This window comes from Natrix helvetica, assembly GCF_964273705.1.
Source record: "Natrix helvetica genome assembly, chromosome: 7".
Classification (NCBI taxonomy): domain Eukaryota; kingdom Metazoa; phylum Chordata; class Lepidosauria; order Squamata; family Natricidae; genus Natrix; species Natrix helvetica.
The window spans coordinates 24,478,594-24,494,571 of NC_138558.1; the positions used below are offsets into that span (position 1 = coordinate 24,478,594).

The 15,978-nt window shown below is 36.1% G+C and overlaps 1 protein-coding gene across 1 annotated transcript in view; it reads right to left on the bottom strand.

Moving 5' to 3' along the window:
- Nucleotides 1–15,978, bottom strand: part of COL25A1 (collagen type XXV alpha 1 chain) — a gene marked incomplete at its 5' end in the record, with an annotated part of 298,043 nt that overhangs the window by 142,451 nt on the left and 139,614 nt on the right. The window contains one exon of the mRNA XM_081960325.1: nucleotides 8,034–8,082. Within this exon, the coding sequence (XP_081816451.1) occupies nucleotides 8,034–8,082 (49 nt within the window). The remainder of the gene's footprint in view (nucleotides 1–8,033; nucleotides 8,083–15,978) is intronic.

A 15,978-nucleotide genomic window follows, 5' to 3' on the forward strand; every position in this document is an offset into this window, starting at 1 on the left:
CAGATCTCAGATAAAAAAATATTTTCAACTAAAACAATACAGTAAGAAAGCAAACCCATTTTGTAAGCAAATTGACGACTGAAAGTTAGAAAGCTAGCTGAAACTTTGCTTCAGTTGCAGTTCCCAAAGTTTTAGCTTAGCCACTGAATAGATGTTTTCAAGAGCCACACAAACTGAACATCAAACATTGATTGAATGTAAACTATTAAATTCATTTATTTAAAATATGTGGCGTTAGGAAAACTGTGCAAATGTTTCTAAAGTAGTTTTTGCATCACTCTATAATTTAAGAACTACTTGATCTACTAACTAGTCAAAGAACATGGTTGAATACAGTATGTACAACCCAAGATAGTTTAATATAATTTCTAGATGATAATAATTTGGTAGATTATAGACAGTCATGGAGATGGCCTTAAGAGCAGTATTCAGAAGGTCTTCCAAAAACAAAAGGACAAAAGCATTACTTGAACCCCAGAAATCAGATAACACAATCAGATTTCCAAGATGTGTTAATATCGTTTATCCAATAAAGCTTTGTTCTACCTTATTGAGGAATCCGTTTCCTGCTCTGAACAACTTCAGAAGACTGACATATGTTTATATCACACTTTCTTCCACCATTTCAAGATTTTCCTGGAGATGAATAGGAATTTGGTTGGGCTGACCAAGAATGACTAGCCCAACATGTTCTTCAATGGGTTTCTGTGGCTTAGAGTAGATTTGAACTTGGTTGTCTCTATTTCAACACCTTCACTACTATGTCACACTGCTCTGATTCTGTATATAATACAAAAATATTGCTTTGCCTATTCTTTTTGCAGTAAGAAATGTTTTGCATATATCTACTTGCCATAGTAGGATAGCAAAGTTTATTTGAATGAGAATTGATAAATAACATAATGTTGGGGAAGTTTAACCAATAAGTCTATTATCATTATTATCTACGGTAAATATAAATGTAGGAGATAATTTTTTTGAGAAAGAGCAAATTACACATTTCAGTATATCCCGTTTTTTTAAAAATGTTGCTTATTGGAAGCCCCTATACCAAATCCACCCTAATACCAGCAACTTACTAACTAACTGACTCTTTTCTAAACTTATTTAGATTGACAGAAGAAATTTAAAGCAACAGGTGCTTTTAATCATATACAGAAAGGAATACTTGATATGCGTATGCTTGATGGTAATATTAAATCACACTTTGCACACTTGAAGGACAAAAAGCCAAAATAGGTTATATTCTGTCATGCTGAATACGGGGGAGGAACATTCTAGATAAATGATCCATATAGTTGGAAATGGAAATGTTTAAGTAATTTCCTACTTAGGGATATACTGAAGACTGGTTAATGAATTGCACCATTTGAGGAAACCACAGCCAATTAGTTTGATTCAAAACTGATCTTTCAAATAATTTATTTTGAAATTTTGGTCTGGCATTATAGCACTGATTAGGCATATAAACCGAAGCTATGCTGGTGAAGTATATTAAACATATAAATAATCACAGCTGTGTGAAGCCTACTCTAATCCATTTCTTCACACCAGTCTTTTGGAATTATTAATTTTAGTGGAAGCTGAAAGCTCAAACAATCAAGACTACTGCCAATCAGAAGTCAGAATACTTGTCTGAAATAAAAACATACTACTGAATGAGAACACTATCGCTGTTTAGCAAGATGTGAGTGCTAGGCCTGCCTTGATTGTTCTGCACAATTGTGGCTGCCACAATTCAGATGATCACTAAATGATACATATTTCTGTACGACTTTGCTGCCACCTCGTGGCCATCCAGAATCGCACACACAAAGTGCAGTACAGAACTGAGGTGAGTTGCCATCTATTGGTAATATGGATATTTGCAGTCTAAATAGTACCCTTTTAATTCTCCAGAGGGCTGTGACGATCTGGCCCTTGTCTCAAGCATTAGGATAGAATGTGGGGGGTTGAACTATGAGGATGTATGGTTGGGCACCTTGGGGAAAAGTATGTTTTTAACCATGTTTTATGGATTGTTGTGAATCAACTAAAGTCATTGTATGAGATAAATGGCCATAGAACATTATAAATAATAAAATTTCATGGAAAGACCAAACTGGCCTATAAGAAAGGCCAAATGAAGAGTAGAAAATACACATGGCAAGCAGAGGACGGTTCCTACCGGTTTGGACCGGTTCAGCTGAGTAGGTAGTAACTCAGCCTGCCACGCCCCCAAACCGGTTCTCTCTGCAGTGCCGTAGGCACCGCCATCTTGATTTTTGCTTCTGCACATGGGCAGAAGATTTTTTAAAGCACTGCACATGTGCACATAGCATGCATCAAGCAAGCGTGTGGGGCACATCCTTGAGAGAACCGGCAGTATCAGCAGCCGAAACCCACCCCTGATGGCAAGGCAAAATATTACATGGCCAATAATTTAAAAAAAATAGCAGACAACGCAGATAAAAGATGTGACAACAACAGGAAAATAGAAAAAAAGAGACTGAGAGGCCTTAAGAACAAATGTTTGCAAAGTCAAACAGAGAAGACAGCAACACACAGCAAATGCCGTCTCTGCAACTAAGCTAAAGAAACAGCTGACCACCTTGTTAGCTGCTGCATGAAAGTTGTACAGATTGACTACAGACCACTGCATACCAAAGTAGCAACAATGGTGCATTGGAACATCTGCAAGAAATACAATTTGCTGTAAGCAAGAACTGGTGGGACCACAACACAAACTAAGTAATAGGAAACGAAGAAGTTAAAGACTTTAGGATTCAAGCAGACAAGCAACTAGCACATAACACCCCAGACTTAACAACTGTAAATGAAACAAAAAAAGTCTGGATAATGTATGTGGCAGTACCTGGACAGAGCAAAGAAGAGAAAGAACTGGAGAAAATCACAAAACACAAAGTCCCACAAGTAGAAATAGAGTAGGCAATAGTAATAATAGGTGCCCTTGGGGGCAATCCCAAAATGACTGGAGCACTTATTAAGCATCTGCCTATCCTAGGTCTTTGGGAAGGAAGTGGTAGAATGCCAAATCCAGTTTAAACATCTGGCTGACTATGCAAGCAACTATAATAATATACTGTAGGCCTATTTCACTGTAAGTCAAGTATCTTCGGACAAAAAGAGGATAATCTCTATTTATTCCAAGAAGCACAACAAAAATGGCAGTAAACAGAATGAACCATTTATGTGACTCAAGAGGGAGCTCCTTTAAAAAAAAAGTCATTCATGTATATGAAGAAAAACAATGTTATATCTCAGTCCAGACAAAATGTATGTAAGGTCTGCTTTCAGGGAGAAAGAGAAAATCATATTATTAAAAAAATATGAAATTTGTGTGAAAGGAAAGAGTGTTCTGTTTAAAGCACAGGTGTCACACTCAGGGCGTCACATTGCTATCATGTGACGTATTGCGATGTTTTTTCCCTTCATGGAACTGGGGTGGGCATGGCTTGCGCATGACGCATCCGGCACACGGGCCACCAGTTTGACACCCCTGGTTTAAAGGTATCAGCAACTTGGATTTCAGGGGATGTTCCTTTAATGTATCTCTATGAAAGCAGAATGGAATGAAGAGCCTGTAAGTAAGTGCTAGATTAAATCAGGGATTGCAAGGAAGTCTAAAACTGAATTGAGCATTGTGATTAAAAAATAAAAGTTCAAGAAATGTGTGTGCTTGTGAATATACTATAAGCATTCTGATTATTACTCAGTTGATTTTTACCATAGACCTGTTGATTTGAATCAATACATCAATAGGCAGCCACATTTCCTGTTATTTCTGTTATTCTTAATTGCTATTATTTTCATTTTTTCTTTCAGATGGAGGGAATACAGGTAGTCCTCAACTTATGACCACAATTGAGCCCATAATTTCTGTTGTTAAGCAAAATATGTATTAAGTGAGTTTGTCCCCATTTTATGACTTTTCTTACCATAGTTGTTAAGTGAATCATATGCAGTTGATAGGTTAGTAACCTGGTTGCTAAGTGAATCTGGCTTCCCCATTGACCGGGACACAACAAAGGTCATAAATATGAGTCATTTGCCAAGCATCTGTATTTATGTATTGTATTCTCTTTCTAGATTTTTTTCTAGATTTTTTAATGTTAAGTGAGAGATTGGTATGACATTATTGTTTTTTTAAATATACATGCTAAATAAAAGAATGGCAAGATCCATAGATATCTATAGATTGCAGGGGGAAAGAATGAATTCTATCTCTATCACATGCTTATGAGTACCCAAAGGCATATAGTTGATCACAATGAGAAATCAAATATTGAACTACCATGGCCATTTATATTTATGTTCTGCTATGTGCTGGAATAACGTATTTATATATGAATGAAAATAGTATTTCAAAGGATTTTTTTAAATCTCAGATTAGTACATTCTCAATCCTATCCAGAATACATTATTTCATAATTGATGGCAGTGCCTCTTTACAATACACTGAAGTCTGACATTATTTGGGCTTGAACATAACCCTGATTAAAAAGATGCCACTTAGTTGATGAATCTTACAGTTAATGACACTCTTAATGTAGTGCCATCTTTTCTTGGGTATCGCTATTTGTAAGGCTATTTAAATAATTAGCACAAAGAAGTAGTACTTACACTTGGTCCAAAGTAATTTTTGGAAGTCTATTACGCATTTTGTTAAAAGTTAACAAATTATCTTCTGGGATCTAAAAGACTTCACATTATGATGTTATTAGCTTTTGTAGACCACAGATGAAATAGATTGTGGACCACAAAAGTATGCAATTATAAATCAATTAGTCTAGAAGGTGCTATAGGATCCTTGTTGTTTTTACAGCAGTCGACAAACTCAATTTCACCTCTGGTACTACTTAGAAAAATGCAGTTCTAGCAAGCTTTATTTTTATTTTTAAAAAAACCACCTGTTACTTATGAGTAAAGTTTAACTCTATTAGAATAGAAGCCTGCTGGAGGAATAACAGATATAAATTCCCCCCCAAAATAATGTTTGAGTAAAGAAAAGTGATATGCAAGATTAATATCCTTTAAGTAATGTTTTCAATTATGATGTCTTTTAAGAATGTTTAAGCTCAATAAACATAATTCATACAATGGCTATTTTGTCTCCAAGACATATGTTGCTATATGAAATTAGGCTTACTTGCATGATTCTATGTACAAGTCTGCTAAATGAAATAAAAATGTTCAGCAAAACAAAACAGGACAAATTTACTGAATGCACTACATCCTACTCAACCATAGTTAACACAAAATTAAAAAAGACCAAGATTTTACTTGGGTAATACCAGCCATAATTTAGCAAAAGATTACATTCTGTAATATATGTAAATTCTGCTTATTAGTAAAACAATTGTGAAATGGATTTTGGTTTTCATCTCTATTTAATGGACTAATGACCTTTACATCTTGATTTCTTATTAATGGACTAATGGTCTTTAAATCTATGGTTTGTTTGTTAAACAATGGTCAGTGATATAGACAGACAAATAACATGAATTCAGAATTTGAAAACACCCCACAAATGGTCACCTAAAATTGAGATTTTATTGTAGAGTAAAGGCTGTAGAAAATTAGCAAGTGTATTTTTTATAGTTTTACTATTGATTCAGTCTGAAGAAGGAATGAAATGGGTGGATAATACATAGACTGCATGGTATGAAAGAAATTATAAGGTTTATCTCTGATACCATTGCAACAATTCCTTTTCCAGAATAAAGGATCAATATGTCATTTTTACTTAATATACAAACTTAGCACATCCTGATTAGTATATACATTTACATCTTTCAATCAGACAAATTAAACCATCATGCAGACTTTTGGATGGATGAGGCTTTAGCTGAGTACTTCCATTGATTTTTAAAAAATAAATTGAGGGAAAACATTCTTATAACATTATAATATGCTGTTATGAAATAAAATTAAAGTATTGATTTTTCTGCCTAGCATACTATATTAAATATTAATGCACATGAGTTTTGAGATTAAGTTTAAAAATAGTGTTTTCCCCCTTACTCCCCCTTCCAAAATTCAAGATTAAAAATTGCTAATAATAAAACTGACTGCTTTTTGAAAAGAAATTGGCACTTTTAACATATGGCTCACTTTTACCCATTATTGAAAACACCTTTTTCCTAATCTTGATAAACAGAAGATCCAATAGTACAACAGTTGTACTTACAGGAGGTCCTGTGAAAAGAAAACAGAAGAAAAGAAGAAATACATATAGACACATGAGTTTTTAAAACACTAATATTATTTGAAGATTAGTATTATTCATAGCCAAACAACATCACTATTAGTTATTAAAATTATTTTACAGCATCAGTACAGCATTGAAAATAGTGCTTCAGATTTTATATAAATGCAGTACCTTTCCATTATTCATTAAAACAGTATAGCTGCTTTAACAGATACATTAATATTAATGATTTAATTCATTAAAGCAGCTGCATCCTACTTACAGGGCTGAAAAAAAAAACAGGCAAGGTCTAAACCACTTTAACTCATTTTGAACTGGTATACTCTTAATATTTATATTCTGCTCAGGTAACCCTAACCTTATATTCTACCATCCACCTCCAAGTAAACATATTAATTTCTCCCCATAGTATTTAATTTTAGAATAAAAGTAGAGTTGGTTGGATCTATATTTTACCATTTACTTTTGCCAAGATAGACAAGTCCACTAATCATAGAACCAAAAATTGCTTCTTAAATGTCTTCTCCTTTTTTATTTCTTTTATGCAAGATCCCTCTTAAAATATCACATTTTGTGAAGCAATATTGGCACATTTTCCTAATTTTTTTATACACCAATCTTGAGACTGTCAAACTTCAAATATTTATATTAGCTCTATTAAAAGGGGTAGTGGTAACCATCAGATCAATTATTTTTTTATTCATCTTTCTTTTTTCTCTTGACTTCATGTTGCAAAAAAGTATCTGGAACAGCTGGTATTGAAATTTACTTAAATGTAGCCAGACTTTTGCTAATAATGTGATGCTAATCAGCTAAAGTAATTTCTTGATTTTAAAGGTCTAAATCTAAAGATATATTTAATACACAGGATCTTTTTCCTAACAGAAAACAATTTAGTTCCCTTTAATAATGTCATCTCATTAAACACATAAGACATCTTATTGAAATCTCTTATTAAAATCCCAAAATTCATAATGTGATATATAACAAGCATGATATTCTCCTGCTCTTTCACCTCTGGTCCAATGATTAGGAATAAATTAATGTTCTAAGTTGTGCTTTATTCCTTCTTTTATTGATTATTAAAGTTATTTTTTTTAATTAACTAGTTAATTAATTGGAACATAAGGTAGTGTTAATCCCAAAATAATCATAGTTATCCTGAATCATGCAGGAGACTCAGCTGATCCTCTTAGTGTTAAACTACATAGCATTTTATGCAAATAGAACTAAGGAGTAAGATTGGCATAAGTTGAATTTTCCTTTCTCCTGAAATATTTTTTTTCAGGAGCATAACAATGCCATGTTATTACATGGTCAATACATTTAATCACAGACTTTCATTCACTCACTGATGAACAACTCGCCAAAGAACAATTCAACAATTCAATTATTTAAAATATTTTTTAAAATATTTTAATTTTTGTCATTCACATTTCATTTTATCCTTCCTTTTGCATTCTTTCTTTCCTTCGATATCTTGTCTTGCAGCAAGTTGTCTCTGAGCGAGTTGGCCATGGCAAGTTGACTTAGACCCTTTTCCAGGCACTTGGAAATTTCATTCTCAAGCACATCAGTTACCACTGTAAGTGGCAAAAGATTGAAAAGCTACAGCCTCAATTATCTATAGGGCAGAAGTTGTTCAAGGCAGTCCTGGGTGGTAATCCCTTTTTGGTTCTCTCGTAATCTCTCATCTCTCATTCAGTACAGTTGTTAATAAAGGCAGCCAATAAACATTGTTAACTTAATCTACTAGAAAAAAGGCCAGAAATAATATTTTTATATCATCCAAAGAAAATGCATTACTTTTTTGTTTAAAAACTTACCGGTCTCTCCTCTTCTTCCTCGCTTACCTCGTTTACCAGGAGGACCTGAAAAGAAATATTACATAATTGGTAATATTGGAATTCAGTTTTCTAGTCTCTTTCAGAAACTGCTTGTTAACTGTTCTTCAGCTATTTGGATCGACATGTTTGACACATAGGGTGAGTTTCTTTCAATCCTTAGCAAAAGAAAATGTTAACTACAAGTTTATGACTTTAAAAATAATTGAGAATAAATAGAAAAGGAGTAGTTTAAAAAATGTTTATTTTTTAAAGTTACAAATGTACGAAGGGTCCAGATAAATTTGAAGAGTGATTTTACCTTGTTTTCCGTGGGGAAAAAAACTTATCTGAACTTTTGTTCAGATAAATTTTAACAATTAGACAGTAGATTACAATTAAAAGCACACTAATTTGATTTATACTTACAGAATGAAATAATAGTCATAGCAAATATCTATTCAGCAAGTTTCTGAATAATCAGGAATTACAGTTCAGAATGATAAGTCAATTCTTAAACCTCTCATATCCTCTTGCATTACTTTTCTTTGAAGAGGAGATATCAATTTCCCATTATCTTTAACTTTCAAAGTGTTCATTGATTATAATTGCCTGTTTATAATATCTGTATTCCGGCCTTCTGATCAGATACATCCATCTCAGAGGTGGTATTCAGCAGGTTCTGACCAGTTCTGGAGGACCGGTAGTGAACATTTTGAGTAATTCAGAGAACCGGTAAATACTACCTCTGACTGGCCCCTGATCGGGACAGAATGGGGATTTTGCAGTAACCTTCCCCTGGAATGAGAGGGAATGGAGATTTTACATTATCCTTCCCCTGGAGTGGTGTGGGAATGGAGATTTTACAGTATCCTTCCCCTGCCATGCCCACAAGCCACCCTTTCAAGCCACACCATGCCCACCAAGGCATGCCCACAGAACCGGTAGTTAACATTTTTGAATCCCACCACTGATCCATCTATTTAGCCTGGAATAGTGACTAATTAAATAAGCAGTGGGATAAGGGCAAAAAAGACTGAGGTTTCTAGAAGTATTTTGGGAGGGGGTTGTTGAAATCCAACATACTTCCACCTGTCACTGGCATATATTGCTCTATAGATTACTCTCAAATGAGGAAACTGGCCAATTCTAATTTACTGTTGTCTCCTTCCTGACTTACTTGATTTTGTCCTGAAATAATTAATGCATGCCAGGACAGCCAATAAAAATATAAAGTAAATTTATATGTAGCAAATATACTATAATTCTTCATAAACATATATCATCTATGTCTGAATTACCATGAAATTTTACAGTTTCTGATTCTTCAGTTAAATCAAGATTAATTGGCTTGAAAATAACTGAAATTCTTTTGCATAAGCCATTTTCTTTATATGGGCAACTCTATCATTCCACAAAATGTGACATTTTCACTTTTAATAATGTTCCTATCAATATGCTCTAGTTATCAGCTTGCCTGAGGACAACTCGAGATAGGCTCTTTATTAAAATGTAGTAGAATCCCAGGGGTGACATTTATTTCCATAAGCACATTATACCTGTGTCATCGTCCTGCATTAACTTACAAGTAGATTTCTAGCTGCAATTCAATGTGTTGGTTTTAATCTACAAAACCTTTATAGCTATGTACCTTGGTACCTATCTTTTCCTATCAGAATTATTTCTATCAGTAGATTCATCTCAGGAAAACCTTCAAGGGGCTCCCCATTTTATAAGGGAAAGGAGGCTGGGGCTACTGGGGCCGTTTTTCCACTTCTGTGGAATAGTAGTCTATTTGAAGCTAAATCAGCACTGTCTAGGACTTTCTCTCTGGAGAAAAATACTGTAGGGGTAACCCCTAACACCCTTTGGGGGGGGGGTTCTGTTAAGATGCAGCCTGTTGTGCCTTTAAATGGCTTCTGTACGGCCATAAAATGGATTCTACTGTACAGAAGTTGCCATGGTAATGGCTTCACAGTGCTCCACAAGGGGGCTCCCTCTGATAAGGGGGGAAATCCAACATTAGAAATTACGTTTGGTCTGGACATTTTCCCCCTATAAATAAATACCCAGGCAATGCTGGGTTATCGGCTAGTTTTTAAATAATATGCATCCTGTATTTCTTTATCATATATTAAGAAGAGCTGGAGGGTCCCCTGAAAGAGTGTGGGAGGATTTGGGCAAGTTATATAAAGAACTAGCCTTATAGACCTTTCTATCAAAAGCCATTATGATGAAGGAACTGAATATCTGGATCTCACCTACTACATTTAAAGCAGTGACGTGCGGTGAGGTTTATGACTGGTGAGGCACTGACACAGTGCTGGGTTTGAAATATTTTTAGACTTGTGGACTTCAACTCCCAGAATTCCACAGCCAGGCATGCTCAGTTCCAATTTAAAGTGACAGCATTTGTTTTTCTCCTTTGCTCCTTCTTTCTTTTTCTTTTTCTTCTCCTTCCCCTCCTTCCTCCCTCTCTCCCTTCCTCCCCCTCTCTCAAACACACACACACACACACACACACACACACACACAGAAGTTGAATTGGACTATCTCTCCTACCCCTTCCCTCTCTCACTCACTCTCAAATAAACCCCCCCACACACAAAAGGTGGATTGGATATCTTTTCCAGTGGCTTGAAAGCAGCTCCTCTGCCATCCCCCCCCATTCCCCTGCTGCCTTTCCCAAACACCTCCACCATTGCAAATGCAGCCTGCTGTCTGGGTGGGAAATGCCTGGAACACAATAAAGCCCACCCACCACCTGCTGCTGGCAGGCTGGGGTGAGAGGAGAGGCAGAGAAGCTGGAGGGGAGCCGAGCCGAGCCGAGCCTTCCAAAAGAAAGAGGCTGGGGGGGAAGTGTGTGTACTACAGCATGGCTCTTTGCCTGGCTTCCTGCCTACTCCTGTGGTCTCCTCAGTGCTCGCTTGTGCTCTCCCTCCCCAAGTGTAGTTTGATTGCAGGTGGAGCCACGTTGCCTTTTCAAACTTGTAATCAGTGAAGCTGGGCTAGATTTTTATATAGTTTTATCCAGCTGTGTGTGTGAGAGAGAGAAATGAATGGGGGCCTGGGGAGGAAGTCACTACACTTGGGGAGGGAGAGCACCAGTGAGGTTAAGCAGAGTCATCCACGGTGAGGCAGCAACTAGCTCAGCTTTTTCCTTTTACTTTTTTTTTTCATGATGAGAGTGGTGAGGCTGTGCCTCACCTGCCTCACCTGACTGCACGTCACTGATTTAAAGTCACTTTTTGTCAATCTTTGTCAGATAGACCAGACAGAAAACATGACCAAATGAGATAATTCTATCTCTACTATGTAGTTAAGTAGTTAAGGCTACATTAACAAAATTTTGCATGTCTTACAGTATAAATCTCCCATTGTCTTATTACAGCTTGTGCAGTTTTTTCCTGTGTATCTTGCTTTGCCCATTATACAGTTGTGGGCTAGGTCCTGTCTTATCTGTCCCTTTTGCAAGCAATATTTCTCCCCCCCCCCATCATCCCTAAAATTATTTAGTCTTTTAAATAGGAATGTTTTTAAAAATAGATATCCTAAAGTCACAATATTTAATTGTCTGATGCATATATTGCTTTCTAAAGTAGGCTCTTTATTATAACACATTACAGCATAATAAGCCACTTACTGTCAGTCTAATAGCACACAGTAAAGTGATGCCAAAAATAATTTAAAAACTTTTCCATAAGATTAATGGGCTTCTTTTCACGGTTATAAAATTGCCATTGAAAAAGTAATTTTATGTCAGTTTTAACCGTAATGTTTATCAGGTAAACAAAACATGAGCCCCCAAGCCATGTAGCCCCATGTAGCCCCATATCCAGGGTGAATTCCAAATTATTTGATGTATGCTACAGTTATGATAAATAGATGATAGATAGATAGATAGATAGATAGATAGATAGATGATAGATAGATAGATAGATAGATAGATAGATAGATAGATAGATAGATAGATAGATGATAGATAGATAGATAGATAAAAATATTGTATATGCATATCATATTGAAAGTAATGTAGTTAATCTTTATTAGATGACAAATGTTCACCAGTACCTGGAAGAACAAAATATATATTAACTAATAAATACTTCTAAAGCAGAAAGTCCTAATTCTAAACTACAGTTTTTCAGCCAGATGTACAGTATGTGATGTGAATGATGTGATTAAACAGGAGATTTATGTAATGCTCTTTTATTTATAAAGCTTGAGAACATCCTCAAGCTTCTATAGTTTTTCTGTATTAGTTTATCATTTTAACAATGTCAGTCCACATATCGAAAAAGTCAGCAATAAAAACCAGAAATGCAGCATTTTATTTTTGAAAGAGACCGTGCTAATAAACGGTTTTGGTGAAAAAAGTACACAGCTGACTGAACATTTTATGAGTGATTTCTTAGATGTAAAAATAAGAATGAAATAAAGGAAATGTCCTTCGTTCAAATTATGCCATTTTCAAATCTTATACATCAAGTTATCACCATCAGATGCTCCTGTTGCCTCTACTCCCCAGTCCCAGGTCCAATCAGTTAGGAAGCTGTATTCTGGATCCCATAAACTAAAGAATTTCACATTGCAGGACCCAGAAATACATCTAGGTAAAAATAAAAGTTGCCCTCACACATATGTGCTAGTCGTTCCCAACTCTAGGGGGTGGTGCTCATCTCTGTTTCAAAGCCGAAGAGCCAGTGCTGTCCAAAGACATCTCCTTGATCATGTGACCGGCATGACTAAATGCCGAAGGCGCACGAAATGCTGTTATCTTCCCACCAAAGGGGTCTCTGTTTTTCTACTTACATTTTTATGTGCTTTTGAACTGCTAGGTTGGAAGAAGTTGGGACAAGTAACGGGAACTCACTCCGCTATGCAGCACTAGGGATTCTAACTGCCGAACTGCCGACCTTTCTGATTGACAAGCTCAGCATCTTAGCCACCCTGTTAGAAATACATCTCCTTTGTTCCAATTCCTGACCTGTGGGATGTTCTCCCTTCCAGAGATTTGTGCGGCTCCTCCACTCAGGAAACTTTCGAAGATGTGGTTGTTCTCTCAGGCCTTGCAGCCAGAGGAGCTGTAGAGCTTTCTTTTCAGTTTTGCTTTGTTTTGTTTTTAATTTTGTAATGTGCTTATCTGCTCTGTTGCATTTTTATTTAAGTTTGATTTTAATTGCAAGACACTGAGAGTCCTTTGGGGGTTGTGGGTGGTATGTATTAAGTAAAATAAATGTAATTAATCATAATATAAGATCTAAATAAATATATTCTGGCTCCATTCTGCCAGTCAATTGTTAGTCTGTTATAAGAAAAAGGCAATCCTAGCTGACAATTCTTTTCCATTCCAGCTTAAAACAAGAGCTTTCTCAGAGGCTTCAGAAACACTTGTTGAAAGTTTGGGGTAAACCAGGTTGAGGAAAAAGTGAAAGGTAAAATAGTTGCATATTTTTTAAAAATTATATCAGCTTTATAGTCTAGACTGGATTCCTGAATCACTGAGATTAAAGAGCTGATTACTGATTTCTCTAAAGAAAACTCAGCATAGCAGAGACCAAGGCTACCTTCATCATAGAGTTTATTAAATGACTTTGGGTCAATCGCTATCTTTGGCCACCTAATGGAAAGGAAGGACTCACTGGAGAAGAGCCTAATGCTTGGAAAGATTGAGAGAAAAAGAAGAAGGGGACAAGAGAGAATAAGATGGCTGGATGGAGTCACCGAAGCAGTCAGCATGAGCTTAAATGGACTCCAGAGGATGGTAGAGGATGGTGGAGGCCTGGAGGAACGTTGTCCATGAGGTTGCGATGGGTTGGACACGTCTTTGCAACGAACAACAACAAATATTTCAAATTCATGTAATTGACAGGATTTTTTTGGGGAGAAATTGGAGGTCTACATAAATCAATTTCAACTCCTGGAAAGCAGCCAACAATTTTAACAAATTAAGAGAATTTGTTAACTTTAATGACTCAGGATAAGGGCTGGAGCAGAGCTTCAAACTTCCAGCCCATGGGCCAGATGTGTCATGTGCTGGCTATGCCCACATCCGGTTTAGCAAGGGGGGTGGGAGAGTCCCAATACATCATGTGACACTGCCGTGACGACATGAGTTTGACACCCCTGGGCTAGAGAAACCAGCAATTCTACTCTAAAGTGAGCAAAAGGAAAAATCAGCAGAACCTATTCACTGGAATAGGTATTATGAGGTTATTCTCAACTGTTTTTAAGAAATTTTGTACATCTGTCTTTAAAAAAAAAACATCTTACATAGCTTACATTGTTTACACGTTTACATAGTCATCTTGGCAAACACAGAAGTAGCCAGTGCCTTGTGTTTGATAGACAGGGCTGAAAGACAGCTGGAGTAAGTCGGCATAGTTATTCTACACCAGCATGAAATGAAAGCCTTCTCATAGTTTCAGTTTGCCATTCCCTTGTGATACTACTGTGTCATAGCAAGTCATTTCCTTATGGAGATATAAAAACATTCTTAGGAAAAGAACTGTCTCATTCATGCTTCTTCAAGTACTGACAATTGATTTGTATTGCAAATTCTGTTATAAGTCAGTTGCCAGATGACTTTTGTGGTAATTGTACTCAGACAATTGCCTTGCAAAATAAATAGCTTAGAAGTTCTAATAGAGTTCCAAGTGCAGCTAGCTAGTAATAAGTTTCAATAAAGAGAACTGAACTTAATTCAAGGTCACTGTGTTTATAGAATCGTATAAGGAAATCTTAGAAGTCATAGACCTGCCTAAATTATATTAAATGTATTCGGGTCTGAAAAAAATTGTACTGTGTTGAAGTAATTGTAATCTGTTGCCTTCAGTATGTGAAATACCACATGTACATTATAGCAACATCTAACAAACCTTGGCCACGCAATCTTGGTTGGTACTTAAAAGAAAAATCATGATAAATATCAGAAGTGCAAGCTAGATTAGAAAATAGAAAACATCCCGGAAGAAGGCAGCACCAAATCACTTTCATTCTGTTACCAAGAAGTCTATGTAAATATTCCATTAAGTTTTCATAATCAACTTTGACTCAAGAGATGTTACTATTAGTTTTAGAAGACATAGTAAATCTAGCAACAATATACTTGGAATCAATTTTCTTCTTCTATATATATTAATATGGCTGTGTGTGTGTGTGTGTGTGTGTGTGTGTGTGTGTGTGTGTGTTCCAGCATAACTCTAGAATGCCTTGAGCAATTTCAACTAAACTTGGTACATAGATGACTTACTCTCTGGAAACAAATACTGTGGGGGTAAGACACCCCTAACATCCATCATGGGGTGTGTTTTGTTAAGATACAGCCTGTTGTGCCTTAAAACAGCTTCTACCATACTGCCGTAAAATGCTACTGTACAGCGCATGGAGTTGCCATGGTAACAGCTTCACAGTACTCCACAAGGGGGCTCTCTCTGGTAAAGGGGAAAATTCAACATTAGAAGTTACGTTTGGTCCACACATTTTCAACAAGTGAAAACATTACTGCAACTCGGCCTGCCTACACCACTAAGAGACCGGCATGACATACTTCAGACAGATTACATACAAGAAAAGAACTACAATGTCGAACAGCTTAGCGCAAATATCATGGACAAGAAGCCACTTCTAGATCAAAATCTGAAAAAAGCATACCAAATGATCATGGATCAGCTAGCAAAACAAGAAGGTGCTATCACTTTCCTTGATGCTTCTGGGGTCACAGGGAAAATGTTTGTAACTAATTTAATTGTTGCTGAAATCAGGGCTTTTCCTGTCTAATACAGGATTAGGATAAATAAATATCCGGGCAACGTTAGGTTATTAACTAGTAGTATATGAAATTGTTTCTTCATGTACTGTACTTTTGTTTTGAGTGGATGATAAAAACGTATCTGCATATTGAGAAGGAGAAAGAGGAGAATGGCCTACTGGATTTCAGGAAGC